Here is a 23583-nt window from a genome sequence, read left to right as displayed (position 1 = left end):
ACCCGTTGGGGTGTTATACATCCGTCCATGTTTTCGTGTTGATTAAATGTTGTAATTACCAGTTCAAAGTGATTATTTTACATTGGTGACGAGTCGGGATGTTTTTCTTCATGTTGTTTTTTTTTTTTTTTTGCTCTCTCTCTTCCAGTGACTTTTGCCGAACTGCTCTTCTGATGATGAGTTTCGGCAACGTGACTAGTTTCGATCCCGCGCTGGAGTCATAGACTCAATATACAGAACGTTTACAGCAATTTTTCATAGCAAAAAATGTCAAAAACGATCATCATTAACGCGCGATATTCCTGAGAATCGTCGGTGCGTCGACGTACGGACTGTTGCGGAACTTAATTTCTCCGGATTCGCCGACATTAAAGACATTGTATGAACTGATTCAAGCATTGAATTAGCACTTCGATCTAGTGCCGTCCGAGATCGCCAAAAGTTTCACGTTCAACAGTAGCGTGAGACGAGCGGGTGAGTCGGTTTCTATTTCATTGCCGAATTACGATGTCCAGCAGAATTTCGCAATTTTGGTATAACGTTGGACGTCATGCTCCGCGACCGTATCGTTTGCGGCATACATGAGTCTATACCATAGTTTCCCAACCTTTTTTGTCCCAACGCCCCCTTCTTCAGAAATTTTTTTCTCCCATCGTCCCCCAACGCAATCTAACCCATAGGATCCTATGGAAAAATATCCGTAGCTTCTACCGCCCCTCTGGAACATTCCATCGCCCACGTTGGGAATCACTGGTCTATACAGTGGAGGTCACTGAGCTATAAGTAAACTGGAGTGAAGACTCCCTATACAATAACACAGACGTGCGCGAGCCGACGCGGAGGAATACAGAAGTGGGCGTGACGGAGCGAAATAGGCAAAACATTGCTTATTTCAGCATGTAAACAATTGGGGAAATTTCCATCTTCAGTATGTTTTTCAGTTTTCATATTATTTCATTAGTATAGTTGTCCATCTGCGCATACACAAATGCTGATATCGTGTTCTGCCTATAATTGCACCAACCGATGGGGAAAATAGAAGAAAGATGGAAATAAACTTCGGTTTCATAGGTGAGTGCACGTGGTTTTATATTAGAAGATGCATTTTCATTTTAATACTACTAATTGTAAAAATTAAACGCATGTAGTTTTCATTTCATATTCAATTTCTGTTTGATAAGCCTAATTCAAAATAAATTAATTTCACGTGAATTTTAAACCTCATAAATACTTTTTTAAATCGTGTAGAAATTGCTTATTACTATTTGGGTTAGAATTTGTACGACAGAAAAACTGACGAAGTATGTTTCATTAAAAATTGCATTTCATAATCCCTTGTAAATTAAAGAAACAAAAGACCTAAACTTTTCTATTTCTGGGGAAAATAATGTGAGAATGAGGAGTGTTAAAATGCGATTAATATTATTTACATCATCAGTTTTTGCTTAAATATGAAAAGCGAAAGATATGAAGAATCATAAATGTATCATAATCATCAGTGTTATAATTATGTTTATAATATCTAATTATTTTATCAATGTATTATGATTATCAAACAATTATCATTGTTAAGCTACTATTACAAACAATGATTAATTGCTTCTATTGCTTTCTTGAAGCCTGGTAATGAATATACTTTTTTTTAAAATAAAGGTTTCCTCTTCTAAACCCAGAAGTTCTTAAACAATTCGTGGAAGCTATGAAAAGAAAGTCTTGGCATCCTACTAAAGCATCTGTTTTTTTGTGCAATCTACAAGTCCTCAACGCTATTTGAAAGATGATGCTGTTCCTACTATACTCGATTTTCCACATCACCCACATCCTTTGCAGAAGGATGCCGAGGATCACTTATTAAACACCCTCCACCGGTAAGATATTAAGTTAGTACTTTTTCCTTGTATAAGTGGTTTTCAAATTTTAAGTACAATCGGCCCCACTTAAATAGTTATCAACAGCTCTAGCACATAATATTTGATTAACCAGTGTATTCAATTATGTAGCGAACAATCAAATTGCTGTTGTGCACCGTAGTACACAGCTGTTATATTGAAAAATATGTATATAATAATTATATATTACATATAGTTATAAATATATATATAATTTCAGGGCCGTCATTTCAACTTTTCCGGGGGGGGGAGGCAAAGAATATGTACTCAATGTTTGTATGTATATATATATATATATATTTGTTTACATATATACCATTTTTAGTGTAGTTTCAAAACACAGGGACCCCCCCCCCCCCAAATGACAACCCTGTATAATTTTCAAAATATTTGTCGACTTTTTTTTTCCCCTAGAAATTAGAAACAACTTTTTTGCAAACTGTAATGGAAAATTACAGTAAAACTTCCCAACAACGGCCACCAACAGGATCATCCAAAATAAATTAAGCCTTCTTTCCAGGGCATTTTTATGTTCAGTGCGATAGCTGAAGGCATTCTTGTGAAAAGAAGATTGACACATCCCTCCCAAAAATTTTATCCCCTAGACTTTTCTATTCGTTCGCTATTTGCGAGGTTCATTTTTCGTATTGAACCATCCCTTGAAGTAGGGAGTGCCACATAAACAATGCTTTTCTAGTAATCGGACAGCTTGTATTCCTTGTTGTGATAAGTGTTGATAGCATGGCTTTTGTTGTCCCCTCTAATCTGTAAGTTTTTCCTCCCTCTCCACTGCCTTCAACACCCATCTAGCATTTACCCAGAAAAAGAAAGCGTACACACATAATCTTTTTTTTTGTAGAATTTTGGGGGTCTGCCTTGAAAATCAACATGAAAATTATTTTTCTCATTACGCTATGCATATTTTTTCAACTTTGTGTCCAAAGTTATCTTTTGGAAATAGTTCATCGGAAGTTACTTGTAATGTTAAGTCTGAGACTCCTTTGGTTTCAACAAAATATGGCAGTAGTTCGTAGGTGACTATTAGAAGAGGTTTTACTGTATACGAAATTAATATTTTAATTAGAATTTTTTTTTTCCAGATTTCTGAAAGGTTGAAAACTGCTGTTCAACCTCATCATGACAACATGGCGAACACTGATGATTTAGATGGCAAAAATGAGCTTGAAGCAGCTACTACAGGCACTACCAGAACTGTCTACAGTCGCTTTGTCAAGGGAGGATTGCATTAATTTTCCAGATCAGTTCTGAAGTGCGGAAGTCAGGTAGTCCTACCAAAGCTGAACTGAGGCGCAAAATAAAACTGCTCCAGCAAAGATTGAATTGAATAAGATGATACGAACCTGTGCCAGTGGAATGTTAAAGCGAGTAAATCGCTATAAGAAATAGTTTAGTTCTGCAGCTGTCCAAAGAGGACGATATCGGTTATCGATATTAGAGGGCGAGTGTTTATGGTTTTGCTACAGAGATTTTTTATTGTCTTGTAAGATTTGATTTTTGTGACATGTGTTTTTCCATGTCAATGCCCCAATAATGAATACACAATACCCTGCTTTCTTCATGTTGGCACCTCTGGTCTCCCTTGAGCTTCAACTGCATAATTGTGAAAATGCCAATTTAATGCAAAGTTCTTTTGGATAGTTCCAAGTTCATTTAAATTCTTATGCATCACCTGTGAAATAAAAATATCTTTTATTGAAGTTTTGGGCCCCCACCACCTGGTCATCCTCCTTAATGTGTTGATTACTGCTGAGATATAATGTATATGTAATATTACAAAGTCTTAATTAGAGGAAAAAGTGTTATTTTCTGGCAGCCACTTGCATTGTGAAAAAACATGATGAAAATAAATCTAATGAAAATGTAAAGAATTTCTTATATGCTGTGAATAGTTGCATATGCTGGAGAGAAAAAAACCTCTTCAAATATAAGAGTTTGTATAAAATACTGGACAAAGGTTTGCATTGTAAATTATTTCATAGCAAACATATGTGTTCTTGTGAATTGTGATTTTAGTATTCAAAATTATGCTCTGTGGACCGGTTTGTAAATTGTTTATTGAATAACTCGTATGTGCACATTGTTGTATATATAATTTTTTTTAAAAATATATAAAAACTATTTTTCTCTAATTTTTATTTCATTTCTTGCATTGAAAGTTCTTTTTCAGCAGTTAGTTCGCGAAAATATTCACTGCTACGAATTTTCGAAGTGGAAGCCTTTACCAAAATGCAAAACATAATTCTAGAAATGTATGTTGTTTTTTTTATAAAAAAAAAACAGTTCCTCTTAAGTTTTGGAAAAAAAGGTATTTTTCTGGTACGAAAGTGAGTATATATTCATTTTTATAAAAAAAAACAATTTAAGATAAAGAATGCATAATTATTGGATGAAAAGTGAAAAAAAAACGGAATGTACAGGTCTCGTATTTAGAATTTCCCCCATTGCATTAACATGTGCAGGAAATTTTTTGCCTCTCTCGCTCCAAAAGGGTGTGATGCGATCGCGTAGGCGACGTCTCGCACAGTCCTCACTCCACTTTCCTTATAGCTCAGTGGTGGAGGTTGCTGTCCGAGGTTAATTTAACGCTCGCTCGAGCAACTGATATATCAGTTTCGATGGAAGCTGTGGAGAGATGCGGTGAACTTGCGTAAACCAAAAATGGAAACTTCACAAAATTCAGGTGCGAAGGCCTCCCACGAATAAACCGGTCAGTGGGTCCGAGGTTTCGTCATCGACTTGTATGTGTATAGAAACTAACGAGCGAAACATTCAGAGTATCGGCATCGAAACGCGTTTCGCCGGAGAGCAAAAACCATGACATTTGCCTAACGTCTGCCGGTTCAAAAGTTTAACTTGCTTCAGTTGCAAGAAAATCGGGCATCTCGTACGGGTATGTCGATCAAAACCGAAAAATAATACCCCAGAAGTTAAGTTGCAAGCGGAGTCATCGAGAGAGGGACTGTGTTCCCTTATTGAGGTCATCATAAATTACAGAGTTTGCTTCATCTCGATCCTGTATGACAAGCTCCACCACCGTTCGCATCCACCGAAGCATCGTTTTCATTAATTCCTGTGACAGTGTACCGTAAGTACAAGAACGTTTTTCCGAAGCTAGGAAAAAATCATTTCAATCAAAAGCAGAGTCATTTACAGAACATTTAATCAAGATGTTGGAGGTCATGCAAGTGAAGGTGTCCGTGGATTAATCGAACATTGAGAAGCTACCTCTACTAGTGGTACAGGACGGTTCAGTAAGCCTTGCAGGTCGAAATTCGATTAGGTCTATCGTCTTTTCTTGCACAGTCAGCTGGAAGTAAGTGAACCAAGTTAAGTCAATACCTAGCACACACACACACACATTGGAAATGTTGCAGCGGAAAAACAGTTTTCTCCTGAACTGAGTCATATCAAGGGAGTGAAATTTCACCTGAAGGCACGTTCTGATGTTTCTCCTAAGTTTTTCAAACCGAGACCGCTTGCCATACGCATTAAAAGAAAACGTGGAAAAAGAACTGGATCGTTTGGTTCAAATCGGTATCATAGAACCAGTGAAGTCAGCAGAGTGGGCTGCTCCAGTCGTTACGGTGTTGAAAACGGATGGTTCGATCCGTGATTTCAAAATCACAGTAAATACAGCCACAGACTTGGAACAGTATCCTTTGCCAAATATTGAAGATTTATTCGGTGAATTGTCGGGAGCTAAAAGTTTCTCAAAATTGGATTTACAAGATGCTTATTGCCAGCTGGAGTTGGAAGAGGAATCCAGAAAACTAGTTCTAATCAATACTCATAAAGCCCTCTTTCGCTACAATAGGTTGTCATTTGGAGTTGCTTCGGCACCTGCAATTTTTCAGCGTGAAATAGAGAAAATACTTCAAAACCAAGCTGGAGCATCTGTTTACCTGGATGATCTTTCGGTGACGGCACTACAAGGGCAGAACATTTGTTGCATCTAGATCAAGTTCTGACCAGATTGAAAGACACTGGAGCAAAGTTACATCCAGCAAAGTGTCAGTTTCTCCAATCATCTGTGGAGTATTTAGGCCATCGTGTGGAAAAATAAGGCTTGCATCCAGTTGCATCTAAGATGGAGGCAAAAAGCTCCGTCTCCTGAAGATGTGAATGAGCTTAGATCCGTCCTTGGATTGATCACCTACTATTCAAAGTTCTTGACAAACATGGCAACTAAGTTAGCACCTCTCCACAAGCTCTTTCAGACACAGCATTCATGGAAGTGCACCAGCCTGGAGGAGAAGGCTTTCCAAAGTGCTAAAGGTGTGTTACAAAGTTCATCGCTTTCTTGTGCACTTCGGTGAGAATAAACTAGTTATCTTAGCATATGATGCTAGTCCTTATGGACTGGGTGCTGTGTTGTCTAATCAGACAAAAGAAGGAGAAAGGCCTATTGCTTTTGCTTCTAGATCCTTGTCTAAGGCTGAAAAGAACTATAGTCAAATTGAGCGAGAAACTTTGGCTCTAGTCTTTGGAGTGATGCGCTTCAGAAAGTATTTGTTGGGTCGGCAATTCACACTGGTGACAGATCATCGACCCTTGCTCAGTTTGTTGTCAGAAACAAAGCCATTTCCTGCTGAGGCAGTTGCACGTATCAAACGCACTTATTTTGTCGGCGTACTCATATGAAATACAGTACAGAAAAGGTTCACAACTTGGTCATGCAGATGCATTCAGCCGTCTACCTATGGATATCAAGGGTAATGAAGAACCTGTGCCAACGGATGTGGTGTTACTATTGAGACAGTTTGATGACAGTGCGTTAACTTCTCACCGAATTGCTGCTGCTATCGATGAAAATCCTTTTCTGGTGGAAGTCAAGAAATACATCCAGCATGGCTGGGCAAAGGCTGTGAGGGGAGAGTTACATCCATTTTCGCTAAGTCGACATGAACTCTCCGTAGACCGGTGTGTGATATTACGTGGAACTAGAGTTTTTATACCTCTGCACTTCAGGCGATTCATCTTCGATGAACTTCATGGTAGCCACCAAGGAATATTCCATTTTTATCATCATTTTAATTTTCCTGAATAATCAATCAACAAGTTGTAACTTTTTTTTGCCGTCTCGCACCCCCAAAAAAAGCTCTCTCACACATCATCGGTTGGGAATCACTGACACATGCTTGTGAAATTGTTCTGTATACTCAATCCCCAAGTATGTTCTTATGAAAATATTTGTACATAACAAGTTTTGAGGGGACAAGTCGTTCAAAATAATGTCATATATGGACTGAAATTTAAGTTAATACTCACTAAATTTGACTCCATGCTTCTCCTCAACAATCTTTGTAAACTCTTCCATTCTCGTATCATTCACGGTCTTGTCCCATATGACTTTAGTTCCAGACGTGATTATGTCCACCAAACTCTTTGTGTGCCCAGAGGCTGATAAAAAACATTGCAATTTTTTAGTCTCTCATTAGGCGTAAATTTGAAGCAAACTCATATCCAAAAAATCTATTTATTTATTTTTTCAATGAAATCGTTAGTAAATTCACCAGTACTACTCTACAACAGCGAGTAACTCCCTCTATATATAAGGAGTATTTCACTATATTTTTCTTTATTTCTGTTACTGATGAAGAAACTTCATATAATTCCGGAACGCGTATAGCCGTGGTTCCTTTTTGCAATTTTGGGTGTATTATATGTAGAGTATTCACTGCAGTAATTATTTTTTAAATTTAATTTTTTTAATTTTTATTTTTTAATTTTTATTTTTTAATTTTTATTTTTTAATTTTTATTTTTTAATTTTTATTTTTTAATTTTTATTTTTTAATTTTTATTTTTTAATTTTTATTTTTTAATTTTTATTTTTTAATTTTTTTAATTTTTATTTCTCAATTTTTTTTATTTTCAATTTCAGTTTCTTGCAAAAATTCAAAATCAGAAAAAAAAATTCAGCCAACGAATCAAGAGACCCGTACTGGTTGACAAATTGCAAATTTATAATGAACGGACGCAAAAACAAAAATATATAATTGGGAACAAAATAACAAACAAATGAAAAAAAATGACATTTTTGCGAGAAAATAAAATAAAAATTAAAGTAGTGATTAATATAAAGAAGAAATCAAATTTATATATAATACTTTCACTTATTATTTCTTATTAGCATTTTTGGCGACAAGAAGGAATGCATTTCGATGAAATGCATATTGCGTGACATTCAGACTGGTACCAATAATGAAAATCACAATAATAATGCAATGTGTGAGCTTGATAATCTAACTGAATTTTAATTTAAAAAATAAATTTTTCCAAATAAAAATTTTCCAACTTACTTTTGCTTCTGATAGCTGAGCTGTAATGTCCCGAAAATCCTTTCGGTAGCAAATCATTGTCAGCAACTCCATTCATGATGACTATGTGATGTATGAAAAAATGAAATATATATTTCAGAAAATAATTTTAATAAATTAATTTAACAACTTTTTTTCCTCACGGTGGACAAAACCTACGGTAAAGTGACCAGCAGTGTTCTGATTGTTTTGAAAATGTGGTTGTCTTACAATATTGCGGTTGAATTTCTCCCGTAAAGCATCTTGGGCCTCTTATTTACTTTTAAATCATGAATTGGCTCCACCCGTTTTTTTCTGAGTTTCCTGAACTTATTCGCTCAAAAAGGAAAAATAAGAGGAAAGACATAGGAAGCACCAGTTTACATTTCACTATCAGTAAGGTTACTTTGGCGGCGATACTTCAGCTTGTGTTGGTGACCTCGATACATAATGGGTTGTGATACGTAAATTTCGTATTTACGAAATAACCACGGTTCTTTAAATGTGCAATGCATGTATGCATGTATGCATTGTACAAAAAACCGTCAAAGTAACCTTACTTTGGCGGTGTGGCGGTCGCCAATAACGTGTACCGATCGCCAATGCAGACTGGGCAGAGGGAAGATAGAGAGAGCTAGAACACACACGCAGTTATGCTCTCCTAGTTGTCAATGTCACGGTGTAAATATTTCTATACTTTAAGCGGAATAAATTTAATATGATGAAATAATCTGTTGTGTCATAAAGGTGTGTACAATGTCTAAGGGCCCTTTCACACGGAGCGGATGCGGATGCGGGTCCGGAAGAAGTTTTAACAATTGGAATATACTGCGCCTTTCAGACGAGCCGAAAAATCTCCGCACCTAGGAAATGTTCATGCGGGTCCGGACGTCGTCCGCATGTGTCAAAACCTAAGTGCGGGCTCCGCATCCGCACATACAAGTTTTGACAATAGGTTTATTCGGAGCTATTCAGACGATGCGGATGCGGAGCGAATTCGTCCGCATCTATGGGTACTTTTTGAAGGTGATTTTTCACGGATTTTTTTTTAATTATTTGCCATAATGATAAAATGACCATCATAAAACACCATATGATGGTCCCTGCTCATTAATATAATGTACCTACATACGTCTATCCCTTTGTTTCGTTCTGAGATTGAGATATAGCAACTTTAACTGCCTTTTGTCCATACTTTACAATTTTATACAATAAAACCTGCCAACAACGGCCACTGACGGAACAAAAATTATAAGCCGTTCTGTTCATTATAAATATTTAATTGACTACATACTTTAATAACTTTCAAATTTAATTTAAAAATTTTAATTTTTTTCTTTTTAAATTTTTAAAATTATTTAAAAATATCTGAAATATTATTTTAAATATTTGTTATTTTTTTAAATTTTTAATCTGTTAATTTTTTTAAACTTTAAAAAAAATACTTTTATTAAACAACGTTATCAATGTACGGTGTTCACTCAGGGCCGGATTAAGTCGTTTGAAGACCCTAGCACTTGAATATTTTTGGTGGTTCCCCCGATACCTACAAGTTTATTTTACTCGATATTCAGTCTATAAACTTAAAAAATGAAATTTTATATTTCAGAAGTGACTAATCTAAGGATGGGATTTCACTATAAAAGGTTTATGAAAGTTATTTTATAAAACTTGAAAAAAGCAACTAATAAATTTATTAGTTGCTTTTTTTTAAATAATTGTTATAAAATTTTTATAGTGTAATCCGGCCGGGATTATACTATAAAGTTTTATAAAAGAACTTTTATGAAAGTTGAAAAATTCAACCAATAGGCGCATCGGTTGCATTCCAGAAAATGCAACCGGTGCACACACACACACACACGCACACACATTTTGCATTCAAAAAATTCAACCAATAAGATAATATTGGTTGAATTTTTCACGTTTTATCAAAGAGCTTTTACAAAACTTTTATAGTGTAATCCCGGCCTAAGGCTGGTATTACACTATAAAACTTGAAAAATGTAATCAATAAACACATCTGTTACATTCGAGCGAACTTAACTGATCGGCCTATCGGTTGCATTTTTCAAGTTTTATAAACTAACTTTTATAAAACTTTTATACTGTAATCCCGGCGTAAGACAGAATTGTGATGTGAATATTTCTAAGCACAGACATTTTGAACGTCCCCACCCCTCCCCTTTTTTCCTACTTGCAAATTCTTTGATATCTCCTGAATTTTTTTTTTAGGAACATATTAGTTTTTGATGTTTTTGGATTGGATTTTTCGAACATTGGATGTTTTTGGAATTTTTCTTTCATATTTTTCCGGAAAGACGGATTTGTTTTCAAAATCTTTTGAAAATATTTGAAGACATTTTCTCCCATCGACTACTTGTGAGGATCGGAATGAAGACATCTTTATTCCCATATTCTATGTGGCTCTAGACTAAACCACCAAAGAATACCTCTAGGCTGCATATGGGCACTGAATCAGGGGTGAAGGAGAAAAACAGTTACAAAAATTGCGAAAAAATAGTTTTTATGCACGAATTTCAACCTAAAGATGCGGGCGAAACACCCGCATCTTCAGTGCTCGTGTGAAAGGGTATGCGGACCCGCTTCCGCATCCGCATCCGCTCCGTGTGAAAGGGGCCTAATTAGACACACAAACATCAAACAACAGAATTGGTGACCAGTTGATGAAACACACAACATTTTTCGTCGGCAACGCCTATGCATATAATACGACATAGCTGCTTCCACAGGCCAGATGGGTAAGTCTCATTTCCCTTAAAAGGCCCCTTGTAGTTTCCAACCACCCACGAAATTTATTGCCTTGTTTTTCTCCCTTTTCTTTTTTTTTCATTATTATTCCGTTCGCCCCTCTCTATCATTTGTGCGTAGTATTCCTCTCTCCCCTTTTCCCCGACCATCAGTATGGCAGACGAAGAGCCGGAAGGAACCATCGCTACAGTTGCGATGAAAATTCCCCCTTTTTGGTCAAATAATCCACGATTATATTTTGCTCAAATTGAAGCAAATTTCTCGAATTACGAATGAAAGAACAAAATTCAATTATGTTGTGGCAGCTTTGGATTCTCAAACTCTGACACATATTTCAGATTTGGTTTTCCAACCTTCAACGGAGAATCCATTCACCGTTCTTAAGGATAGGTTAATTGGCGAATTCGATTTAACAGAAAATCAGAAAATAAAAACTCTTTTGCAGGATATTGAGTTGGGGGACTCCAAACCCTCATATCTTCTCAGAAGAATGAAAGAACTAGGGGGGGATAAAGTGACTGAAGATTTCATCAAAAACATTTGGCTGAGTCGCCTCCCTCCTAACATTCAGACAATCCTAGCTGTCAGTTCAGATACTTTGCCTCAGTTAGCCGTGATGGCAGATAAAATTATAGAGGTTACTGCCACAAGCCAGACAGCAATCTGCGCAACTGAATCCAGTCACATTTCACGTCTCGAGCAACAAATAGCTAACCTGGCAGAAAAGCTCGAGTGTCTTAGCCGTAGCCGCAGCCACTCAAGAGGTGGATATTATCGTAGACGACGATCTATCTCTTGGCAGCGAAAACGCGACAGTGAGAATAAGAAAGACGACGGAATTTGTTTTTATCATAGAAAATTTCAGGCAAAAGCACAAAAATGCACAAAACCGTGCACGTTTGAGGGAAACTAATTAAGCCTTCGGTCGACGCGGCGGACATCGCAAGGCCTAACAATAGTAGCCGCCTTTTTATTTTCGATCGCGCATCCAATTTGAAATTTTTAATTGATAGCGGATCGGATATTTGCGTCATACCTCCATCTCCTTCCGAGAAACGAAAAGCTCTTTCCTATCAATTAGTAGCAGCAAACAACACGAAAATTCAAACGTATGGTACAAAATTGTTGAATATAAATTTTGATCTCAGACGTTCATTCAAGTGGCTGTTCACCGTCGCAGATGTCAACAGACCCATCATCGGTGCCGATTTTCTTCGCCATTTTGGCTTAGTAGTTGATATCAAAAATCGGAAATTGATAGACCCATTGACTAATATTTCAAAACAGGGAAAAATTCTTTCTTGTTCAAACTATGATATTAAAACCATTTCTCAGGAGACCGAATTTCATGCTATTTTGGAAGAATTTCCCGAAATAACGAAACCAAATTATAGGCTCGCTGATGTCAAACATGACACTCTGCATTTCATTCCCACAAATGGTCCTCCCGTTTTTGCGAAAGCTAGACGGATGCATCCACAACAGCTCCAAGCTGCTAAGGAAGAATTTAATTACATGCTTGAACAGGGCATCTGTCGTCCTTCAAAAAGCAATTGGGCTAGTCCCTTACATATGGTCCCCAAAGGTACTACCGATTGGCGACCAACAGGGGATTACAGAGCTCTCAATCGAATTACTCAGGTGGATAGGTACCCAATTACTCATATTGAAGATTTTTCCCAAAATCTTTATGGTAAAAACATTTTCTCAAAACTGGATATAATTAGAGCCTATCATCATATACCAGTTAATCCAGATGATGTAAAGAAAACTGCCATAATAACACCTTTCGGTCTTTTTGAATTCCCATACCTTCCCTTTGGTCTGTGTGGAGCAGCACAGTCTTTTCAGCGCTTTATACATGAAATGCTCAGAGGGCTGGACTTCTGCTTCGCCTATATCGACGACTTGTTGATCGCCAGTGCAAACATAGAGGAGCACAAAGAACACCTACGTCTTGTGTTCGACAGGCTCCAAAAATATGGACTTGCTGTCAATGTGGCCAAATGCAAATTCGGCCAGTCAGAAATTCCGTTCCTGGGATACGAAGTATCATCTGAGGGTATCAAGCCACTAAATGAAAAAGTGTCTGAAATCCTCAACTACAAGCAACCGCAAACGGTCAAAGAGTTGCGGCAGTTCCTGGGAATCGTCAATTTTTATCGACGTTTCGTGCCTAAAGCAGCCCATATTCAAGCACCGCTACACGAACTGTTGAAGGGAGCCGGAAATAAGAAAGATAAAGTGCCAATAACTTGGTCCACATCACTAGCTGCAGCTTTCCAACAATGCAAGCAAACTCTCGCCGATGTGTGTCTACTTGCACATCCGAATCCTGATGCAACACTAGCACTCATGGTCGATGCGTCCGACTTCGCCATCGGGGCAGCTTTGCATCAAACTACTTCTAAGGGTTTGCAACCATTAGCCTTCTTCTCAAAGAAACTTTCACCAGCGCAGCGTAATTATTCAGCCTACGATCGAGAACTATTGGCAATATATGAATCCATCAAGCACTTTCGGCACATGCTAGAGACACGTCCATTCACCATATATACAGATCATAAGCCATTGGAATTCGCTTTCTCCAAGAAACAAGACTCGGGATCACCTCGACAACAAAGGCAGCTAGACTACATTGGACAATTCAGTACAGATATTAGACACATTAAGGGCAGTGCAAACATACCAGCTGACTGCATGTCAAGAATATCTGCAATCCAGTGTCCATCCACCATCAATTACAACCAGATGGCCGCAGATCAACTAGAGGACGATGATTTAACTCAAACACTATCATCATCATCCACATCCTTACAGCTAAAGAAACTGTCTCTGCCTAACACCACAGCTACTCTCTTCTGTGACACTTCTACAGGGACGATTCGACCTTTCGTTCCTCATCCACATCGTCGAGCAGTGTTCGATGCGGTCCATGGTCTCTCACATCCAGGCATCAAACAAACAGTTCAGTTAATTAAGCAACGATTTGTTTGGCCTGGCCTTCAGAGCGACTGTCGCCTATGGGCACAAACCTGTGTCCAGTGCCAAAAATCTAAAGTTCATCGACATGTATCCAGTCCATTGGCAGGCTTTGAATTGCCAGATGAACGTTTCCAACACATTCACATAGACATAGTAGGACCTTTGCCACCTTCCAATGGTTTCCCATACCTACTGACGATCATCGATCGATTCACAAGATGGCCTGAGGTCATCCCCATAAAAGACATCCAAGCAGAAACAGTGGCTAGAGAACTGTTTGCGAACTGGATAGCTCGTTTTGGTTGTCCGGCTCGGATCACTACGGATCGTGGTCGGCAGTTCGAGTCGCCACTATTCAAAAGTTTGGCTCACCTGTTGGGCTGCCAACATCTTACCACGCCGTATCATCCTCAATCAAATGGCATGATTGAGTCGTTCCATAGGCCATTGAAAACAGCAATGAAGTGCCTAGATTCACGAAATTGGATGAACATCCTTCCAACGGTACTTCTAGGACTGCGCACTTCAATCAAGTTGGACTTACAATCTTCACCAGCAGAGCTTACCTACGGAACGGCTCTAAAACTGCCGGGAGAATTTTTTAGCGTCACAAATGCACCATCTATTGCCAGTGAGGATTTCATCTCTCAACTGAGGTCAACAATGGCTGCACTGCGTCCTCAACCTCCCGTGCATCATGGTCATAAATCTATTTTCGTGCCACAACAGTTGGACAAATGCACACATGTGTTCGTACAACAACCAAAGACCAACTCTCTCAGCCAGCCATATAAAGGACCATATCCTGTGCTGGAGAGATCAGAAAAAGTTTTCAAAGTTCTGATCAACAACGTAAAAAAAGCCATATCCATCGACCGAATCAAACCAGCATATTTGTTGCAGGACATTGGCGATGCACCTCCCACGACAGTACCAACAACTACTAGGTCTGGTCGAAAATCGAAACCACCAGTAAGGTTCGCACAGTGATGAAGCACTGTACTGGGAGGGGAGTGATGTGGCGGTCGCCAATAACGTGTACCGATCGCCAATGCAGACTGGGCAGAGGGAAGATAGAGAGAGCTAGAACACACACGCAGTTATGCTCTCCTAGTTGTCAATGTCACGGTGTAAATATTTCTATACTTTAAGCGGAATAAATTTAATATGATGAAATAATCTGTTGTGTCATAAAGGTGTGTACAATGTCTAAGACACACAAACATCAAACAACAGAAGCGGCAATAAAAGATGCATAAATGTTCTTTCTGTACAATGCGAAATTCACGAAATAAATGCGATAAATGCGAAATTTGCCAATTTTGACTATATATATTGCTGCTTTTCTGAATAAATATGAAGACGATTCTTCCAGCATAAGTTTGTTAAAAATAAGTTTTGACAATGAAATTCCAACTCCTAAAATACGGGTTCAGTTGACTTTCGTTTCCGAGTTCTGTAGGAAAATTATACTAATCCACAATTTGAAAGGATCAAACTTACCATTCACAGAATGTTTTGTAGAGTAAGTTAAAAAGTGAAAAAAGTATGGGGCCAAGGAAACTTCCTTGAGGAACTCCACTTGTGACGCCTGTCCAACCAGAGAATTCCCCGTTCACCATAACTCGTTGCGACCTGTCTCTTAACCACGATTCTATCTAATTCAGCAAGTTGCCCCCAATTCCAATCTCGTGTAAATGCTTCAAGAATTTACCATGTTGGACCCGATCGAATGCCTTCTGGAAATCAAGGTAAACAACATCTACATTTTTGCTCTTACCCAAAGCTTTAGTCACGTGATCATAGAAGCGAAGGAGGTAAGTTACGCATTGCTTACATTAGTTACATATTCACTTACATTACGAATGCGAGTGGATGTAATCTTATATATAAATGTGAAAGTATGTATGTATGTATGTATGTATGTATGTATGTATGCTCTTTATACAAATCTACAGTTTTAGACCGATAGTCGCCAGATTTTGCATATATACCAAACAGGTCCGGGATTGAACCGTAGGCTACTTTAAAAGTTCGTCAGAGCTGGGCAAATGCCCGAAATGGGCAAAAAACTGTCGGGCAACAATGGTTTTGGGGCCTCAACAATCACTTTCGGAACGTTTACTTTGGTTACCGTGGTTCCCAACAATGCGTTTCAGACGGGAATATGTGCCTTTACAATGATTTGTCACACCTTTAATTCTGTTATTATAACAGTTTATTCCTTTATAACGGTTTGTCACATTTCCAATTTAATTGCAGAAAACCCGGGAAGCGCCGGGTATTTCTGCTATCCTATCTACAGGTTGTCCTGTAATCCTGTAAGTGATAATGCGGCCTTTATCTCATCAACCGCCCATCGTATAGGTATAGTTTCAATTTAAATATGCGTAAAAGGCGTTTGAATAATATTCGCTGCACAAGCTGGACGTATGACGTCGCTAACAACAGAGGACAACAACTACGACGACAAAACTGGGAATAAAAATGTTCAACGCCAGCTGATGAACTCAATGCTTGCCTCAAATCATCAACACTCTGGCACGAAGTTAAAAAATTATCATTATCCACCAACATGCGAGTTCTCTTACTTGATGCAGAAATTTTTTTGAGTAAGAAATAATTAATAAACTATACATATATAAATTTTTTACGGGGCGGGCAACGTCGCCGGGTATCAGCTAGTCTTATATATAAATGTGAAAGTATGTATGTATGTATGTATGTATGCTCTTTATACAAATCTACAGTTTTAGACCGATCGTCGCCAGATTTTGCATATATACCAAACAGGTCCGGGATTGAACCGTAGGCTACTTTAAAAGTTCGTCAGAGCTGGGCAAATGCCCGAAATGGGCAAAAAACTGTCGGGCAACAATGGTTTTGGGGGCCTCAACAATCACTTTCGGAACGTTTACTTTGGTTACCGTGGTTCCCAACAATGCGTTTCAGACGGGAATATATGCCTTTACAATGGTTTGTCACATCTTTAACGCTGCCATCATTACAGTTTATTCCTTTATAATGGTTTGGCTCTTTTCCAATACTCCCAGTAATTGAAGAAAACCCTGGAAGCGCCAGATATTTTTGCTTGCATGTATACAGGGTGTCCTGTAAGTGCTAATGTGGCCTTTATCTCATCAACCACCCATCGTTGAGGTATAGTTTCAATTTAAAAAGTGCTTAAAAGGAGTTTGAATAATATTCGCTGCAGAAGCTGGACATCTGACGTCACTAACAACGGAGAACAACAACTACGACGATAAAACAGGGAATAAAAATGTTCAACGCCAGCTGATGAACTCAATGCTTGCCTCAAATCATCAGCACTCTACTTCACCAAACACCAACTCTGGCCATATCGCTACATTGCAATTTACTGCCATTAGTGAGATGGGTTGGAAGTGAAGGTACTGTCTATCGGTGGTCGCCTCGAGTTTGTTAGGACATCAACACTCTGGCACGAAGCTAAAAAATTATCATTATCCACCAACATGCGAGTTCAACTGCAAAATGACTCAGCACTGCTATCATTTTCACATCAGCTGATCAAACTTGGCAATGGAAGAATTCCTGTAGACCCAAGCACTGGACTGATAACGTTCCCAAATGGATTTTGCCAGTTATTATATATATAAACTCAGTTCAAGAACTTGCAGACAAAGTCTTCCCAAACATTCAACAAAATCACCGAAACCATGAGTGGCTTTGTGAGAGTGCGATTCCGGAACCGAAAAATGAGTGTGAACAAGATCAACGGAAAAATCCTAAAAATTATTCCGGGAGACTCCACATCTTACAAATCGGTTGACACTGTCACAGACACAGCGCAGACAGTTCTGTATCCTGCAGAATTTCTGAACTCTTTGGATATTCCGGCTGTGCCACCACACAATTTGACCCTCAAAGTCGGAGCACCTGTAATGCTTTTAAGAAATTTGGAGACACCGATACTCTGCTATGGCAACAGACTCTGCGTGAAGAAATTGCACAATTGCATCTTTGAAGCAACGATTCTAACTGGATGTTACAAAGAAAAAGAAGTCTTCATTCCACGTATCCCAATCATCACCGAAGAAATGCCATTCACTTTCAAGCGATTACAGTTCCCGATTCGCTTAGCTTTTGCCATGACAATCAACAAAGCGCAAGGCCAGTCGTTAGCAGTGGCAGGTATCAACCTACTTGAGCCCTGTTTTTCACACGGACACCTTTTCGTCACCTGTTCGCGTGTGGTAATAGAAAAAATTTGTACATCTACACACCAGATGGAAAAAGAAAAAATATTGTGCATTCACAAGCGATTGCCTGAAGATTTTAATTAAAATATTTAAAAATGTGAAAGTAATTTTCTCTTACTTGATGCAGAAATTTTTTTGATTAAGCTATACATATATAAATTTTTATTTTTCATATATAAATTTTAATAAGCTATACATATATAAATTTTTTACGGGGCGGGCAACGTCGCCGGGTATCAGCTAGATCCTTGCCGAATATCATCCGAGTGCGATTCTGGCACCGAAAAATGAGTGTGTACAAGATCAACGGAAAAATCCTAAAAATTATTCCGGGAGACTCCACATCTTACAAATCGGTTGACACTGTCACAGACACAGCGCAGACAGTTCTGTATCCTGCAGAATTTCTGAACTCTTTGGATATTCCGGGTGTGCCACCACACAATATGACCCTCAAAGTCGGATCACCTATAATGCTTTTAAGAAATTTGGAGAAACCGATACTCTGCTATGGCAACAGACTCTGCGTGAAGAAATTGCACAATTGCATCATTGAAGCAACGATTCTAACTGGATGTTACAAAGAAAAAGAAGTCTTCATTCCACGTATCCCAATCATCACCGAAGAAATGCTATTCACTTTCAAGCGATTACAGTTCCCGATTCGTTTAGCTTTTGCCATGACAATCAACAAAGTGCAAGGCCAGTTGTTAGCAGTGGCAGGTATCAACTTACTTGAGCCCTGTTTTTCACACCATTTCGTCACCTGTTCGCGTGTTGGTAATAGCAAAAATTTGTACATCTACACACCAGATGGAAAAAGAAAAAATATTGTGTATCCACAAGCGATTGCCTGAAGATTTTAATTAAAATATTTAAATATAAAAGTAATTTTCTCTTACTTGATGCAGAAATTTTTTTGATTAAGAAGTAATTAATAAGCTATACATATATAAATTTTTTACGGGGCGGGCAACGTCGCCGGGTATCAGCTAGTTCCTAAATAAATGCGAAACTTGACATTGTTTTTGCTTGACTAACTCTTTCATTTTAGATAAAGCTTGTATTGTTGCTATTTTCGTAAACTTTTCTTGAAATAAAATCCCACTTTTTCTTCAACTTCAATTTTTTTGCTATCACGGTTCGCCGTCGCGCACTCATTTAAAGACTAAAAGGCTTCTGATCAAAGGCTTCAAAGACCAAAAAACACAAGTAAACTAACTGTACCAATTAAGAGATTGTATTTTTTCTGCCCGAAATATACTGAGAAATTGAATTTCTGGATGTTATGCCGAAACTAATATTCGGAAAGAAAAGCGATCTAACAATGTACCATATTGTACAAATCCTTCTTCCAGCCAATCAAGTTTATATGAGGCTGGATGACTTTTTTTTTTGCCGAAATCTTCGTTTTACCCTATTTTTGAATGGTATTGCATCAATCGATCAAAATGTTTTGGCGGGCCACAAAAAAATCGATGGCGGGCCACGGATTGAAGATCCCCTACACCATTTGATTTCATCTGATTGCACATTTTTTTTCCCGGAAAGGTCTTTAAAACGTTAACTTTGATTGTAACGACACCATATTTACAAAATTTTGCGGCATTTTTCTGTTTTTACAACAGTCTTAACTAATTCCTTGACGATTTACCATATTGACAATGCGAGCTGGGAATTATAGTCACCAGTAAATTTAGTGAATTCGTAAAATTTATCAAGCTCGCCAAAATGATCGGTGATCATGCATATTCACTGGGCTTATCACATTCAGCGTAACATATATATTTATAGTAAAAATGTTACGGTAATGTGATAATTCCAGTTATTATGCATATAATCACCGGTAATTACTCATAATTACCGACCATTTTGTTGAGTTTGATAAACTTTGTGAATTTATCATATTTTCTGGGGATTATGCGTAACTCCTAGCTCGTGAATATGATAAATTGTCAGTTAATTGCTTAAATTTATGTTTATAAACGTTGGTGAATGTGTAGAAAATAAACATTACACTGCTGATGATAATATTTTTACGTTATACTCATTACACTTATTTTCATTTAATTTAATTTTTATGACAAAATATGTGTAACACACCCATAATGTACGGATGAAACTGATAAGTGATTGAATTTGTGATATTTTCGCATGATTTCTTGCATATTTATCATAATTACCAACTTCATTCGGGAATTATGAATAATCACCGGCAAAAATTATATATATAAATGCAGGAAAATGTATTAAACTCATCGAGGGGTTTTGTGCAGTGATTGTACATAATAACCAGTGATTATGCCAGATTATAGATTTATAACACTTGCCGCAGGGCTGTAGCTTGCTTTCTCGGGGGACCCCCGTATCAGCCATTTTCTTGGGAGCCCCTTAAAGGGGAAATAATTATGCAAAATAATTGTGCAGTATTTGTTAGATTCCCCATTCGGCTCAGGGCAGTCGTCCGGCTGTCCCATTTTAGTTACGAACCTGATTGATCGTTACATTTACATAAGTTAAGGTAGATGTGATAAATCCGGTTACTATGTATAATCGCCGAGCATTTTTTGGTAAGTTTGATAAATTTTCCTAAATTTGTCACTTTTACCGGCGATTATGAATAATACCCAAGTGTCGGTGGAAATTTAATAAGTGCTAACAAAGTTATCACTTTTATCGACGATTATTCATAACATCCAATCATGACATCGTTGGTAACCATGATGAATCGTTCTACATGATTTTCTGCAGATGATAATTCATACGTGTACTCTATCATGAGTATACGTGTCGGGTTACGATTGTAAAATTTGTTATCATTATATCATGGTCCGACTATATTTATCACACGAACTAGACTCATTGCGAATATTTTCCGTATTTATCATATTCACCAATTACACTAGGGTATTATGCATAATCACAGATACAGGCGATGAATGTGTTTATCGAATTTCCAACGACGCCGTCCTTGTCAGAAAACTTTCCTGACACAGGGGTACAACAAAAAAACGGCGACTTGACCGCAGCAAAAAATTACTACCGCAGGGAGTCCCCCCCATCGAGGGGTTAGCGCACCAACCCCTCGACGAGTATAAAAAACAAGCCTGCCGTTCGGAATCGGCAATAAATTGTAGGTCCCGGTCTAATTAGCCCTCGTGTGCAGAAAATGACCGTGGTGCGACAAAAATGATCAAATGATCAAACCAACGACGCTTGTGGGTATTATGCATAATCTCCAGTAAAAGCGATAATTGTTTTAGTATTTATCAAATTTACCATCGACGCTTGGTAATTATGCGTAGTTGCTGGTAAAAGTAATCATTTTTTCTGCATTTATGAAATTTACCAACGACTCTTTGTTATTACGCCTAATCTGCAGTAAAAGCGATATAAATTAAATAAACTTTCCAAGACGATTGGTAAGTATGTATATTAACCGGTTATGACATATATAAACTCTACCTACCACAGAACACGGGTTGTTCCCACTGTACTTACGTCGTTTGAAGAAGTCGCGGAATGACCAATGTTTTATGCATTATCTCGGTTTCACACTAAGCTACAACATGTCCGGGGACGGCGGTATGCCACTTTGGATCTGTGCCAAAAACGATGATGACTTGGTACAAATAAAAAAAAAGTTTCGACAGTCACAGTTGATTAAACAACTTGCAGATACTAATTTGCTACCTTGAGAATAATCTATACCAGCTTGCTATACAATAACAGATCAGCCCTACGTGTTGCGGCGCTCAGTGGCATGTAGCGAATTTTGGGAGGAGAACTATATATTTTAAACAGCTAAAAAAAATTCCCTTTCTCTCAAATTTTTTTGAAATTATTTTTGACGTCAGAAATGTAGATTCCCACTTGCTGAGAAGTGTAAATAAATTATAATAACATCCAGTAATTTTAAAATCATTTTAAAACTATTATTTGATGCTCTCGATTTTTTCGTAATTCTCTGTATTTTTTAGACCAAAACGGTCAAAATATCACCCAAATAAATGTACAAAAGTGTCTGTTTTTTGACTATTTTTCTAGGGGCTTTTTTGCAGTATGTCATACAGTCGAATCCCGTTATAACGAACGCCGAGAGACCGGAGGAATCACTCCGTTGAAACGAAATTTCGTTTTAAAGGAATTCTATGTTACCTAGCATTGGTCCTATGTAAACTTATTTGGGGGATTACAAAAGTGTTCCTTAAAACGGGATTCGACTGTATCCGGATTATTTTCTTGGTTAAGGGCATTCTTTTGGTTTATTATATCCACAGTGTATTTTTAAGCAGGGTATGTCATAACAGAGGTAAAAATATATAGAATATGAATGAGCCATTGAGTTCCCACAACGCACCCCAGACCTATGGATACGTTAGATGTCACCTGGACAATGAACTAGCTTTGAAGTTTAAAAAATAAAACAACCTGTGTTTTATATTTACCATCTCATTACCATCTGGTGGAATACGGTAACCCGCATCTATTTGAATTGTAATCGCATTTATTTTCATGTATACTATCTCATGTATATATTCTCATTTATTCCTTTTCACAAACTTATAAGACAACACTTATTTTCATTTTGTGGACATTTGTGGATTGTGGTCAAAGTTGTAAATTGTAATTATTATAATTTTGTTATTTTTGGAAATTACACTCAGTTTTTGATAATTATTATACTAACGGCATTAGTCTTGATTCTTGCTTGTATAGTTATGAATGCATACGTAAAGTATTACAAGGTCTGCAATTTAGTAACAACCCATATAAGAGGGTTGACTACTGAGGGATGTTCTCAGACAGTGCAACCATGAAAAGTGTATAATTATTGTACTGTTTAAAATGAATGAATGAACGATATTTAAAAAAAAAAATTACTCTCATGCTCTGTAAACATAAATCTCTGATTAGCATCTCTCAATTATGTCACATAATCCGTGGAGGGGTTTTGGGTAACACAACACCAGCTACTCTTTTCACCCTCTTAATGACAAATGTTCCTTCAGAATATAGTAAATATTTCTCGTGATGAGTGCTCTGAATTCAAAGATCTGTAAATAACCCTCTTGGATTGACATTAAAATCTATTTCTCTCTACACATACACTCACTACACCACTGACACGCAAGCACAATTTGTATTTTCCTTCATATGCCAATCCCAGGCAGTTTGTAGGTCGGAAGACAGCCTGTAAAGGCTAGGAACCGACGAAAACGTTCAATTCTGGTCCGGTATGAATGGGACCAAATTCTAAGGATTACACTACCTATGTTATATCCACGGTTTATGCTATATGCGGGTTATGTTATAAGTGTACTGCACAGTATTTGCAACATTTTGGAATTTCGAAAAAAGATATAAAAAACATTTG

At 37.7% G+C, this 23583-nt stretch overlaps 1 protein-coding gene across 2 annotated transcripts in view; it reads right to left on the bottom strand.

The window, feature by feature from the left end:
- Nucleotides 1–21896, bottom strand: part of LOC149070524 (acetoacetyl-CoA synthetase-like) — a 76005-nt gene extending 54109 nt beyond the window's left edge. Inside the window, exons 1-3 of one of the 2 annotated variants that reach the window (XM_089249089.1) lie at nt 21676–21896; nt 8212–8292; nt 7179–7310 (exon numbers count right to left, since the gene is read on the bottom strand). In XM_089249089.1, the coding sequence (XP_089105215.1) occupies nt 7179–7310; nt 8212–8287 (208 nt within the window). In that variant the 5' untranslated portion in view covers nt 8288–8292; nt 21676–21896. The remainder of the gene's footprint in view (nt 1–7178; nt 7311–8211; nt 8293–21675) is intronic. The other variant, XM_089249090.1, reaches the window with a different exon arrangement.
- Between the last annotated feature and the right edge of the window lie 1687 nt (nt 21897–23583).

This window comes from Pholcus phalangioides, unplaced genomic scaffold (assembly GCF_987345545.1).
Source record: "Pholcus phalangioides strain wild (caught in Gottingen) unplaced genomic scaffold, Ppha-v1.0 ptg000021l_1, whole genome shotgun sequence".
Classification (NCBI taxonomy): domain Eukaryota; kingdom Metazoa; phylum Arthropoda; class Arachnida; order Araneae; family Pholcidae; genus Pholcus; species Pholcus phalangioides.
The sequence above is the reverse complement of the archived record's forward strand: the minus strand, read 5'-3'. Positions and strand labels throughout refer to the sequence as shown.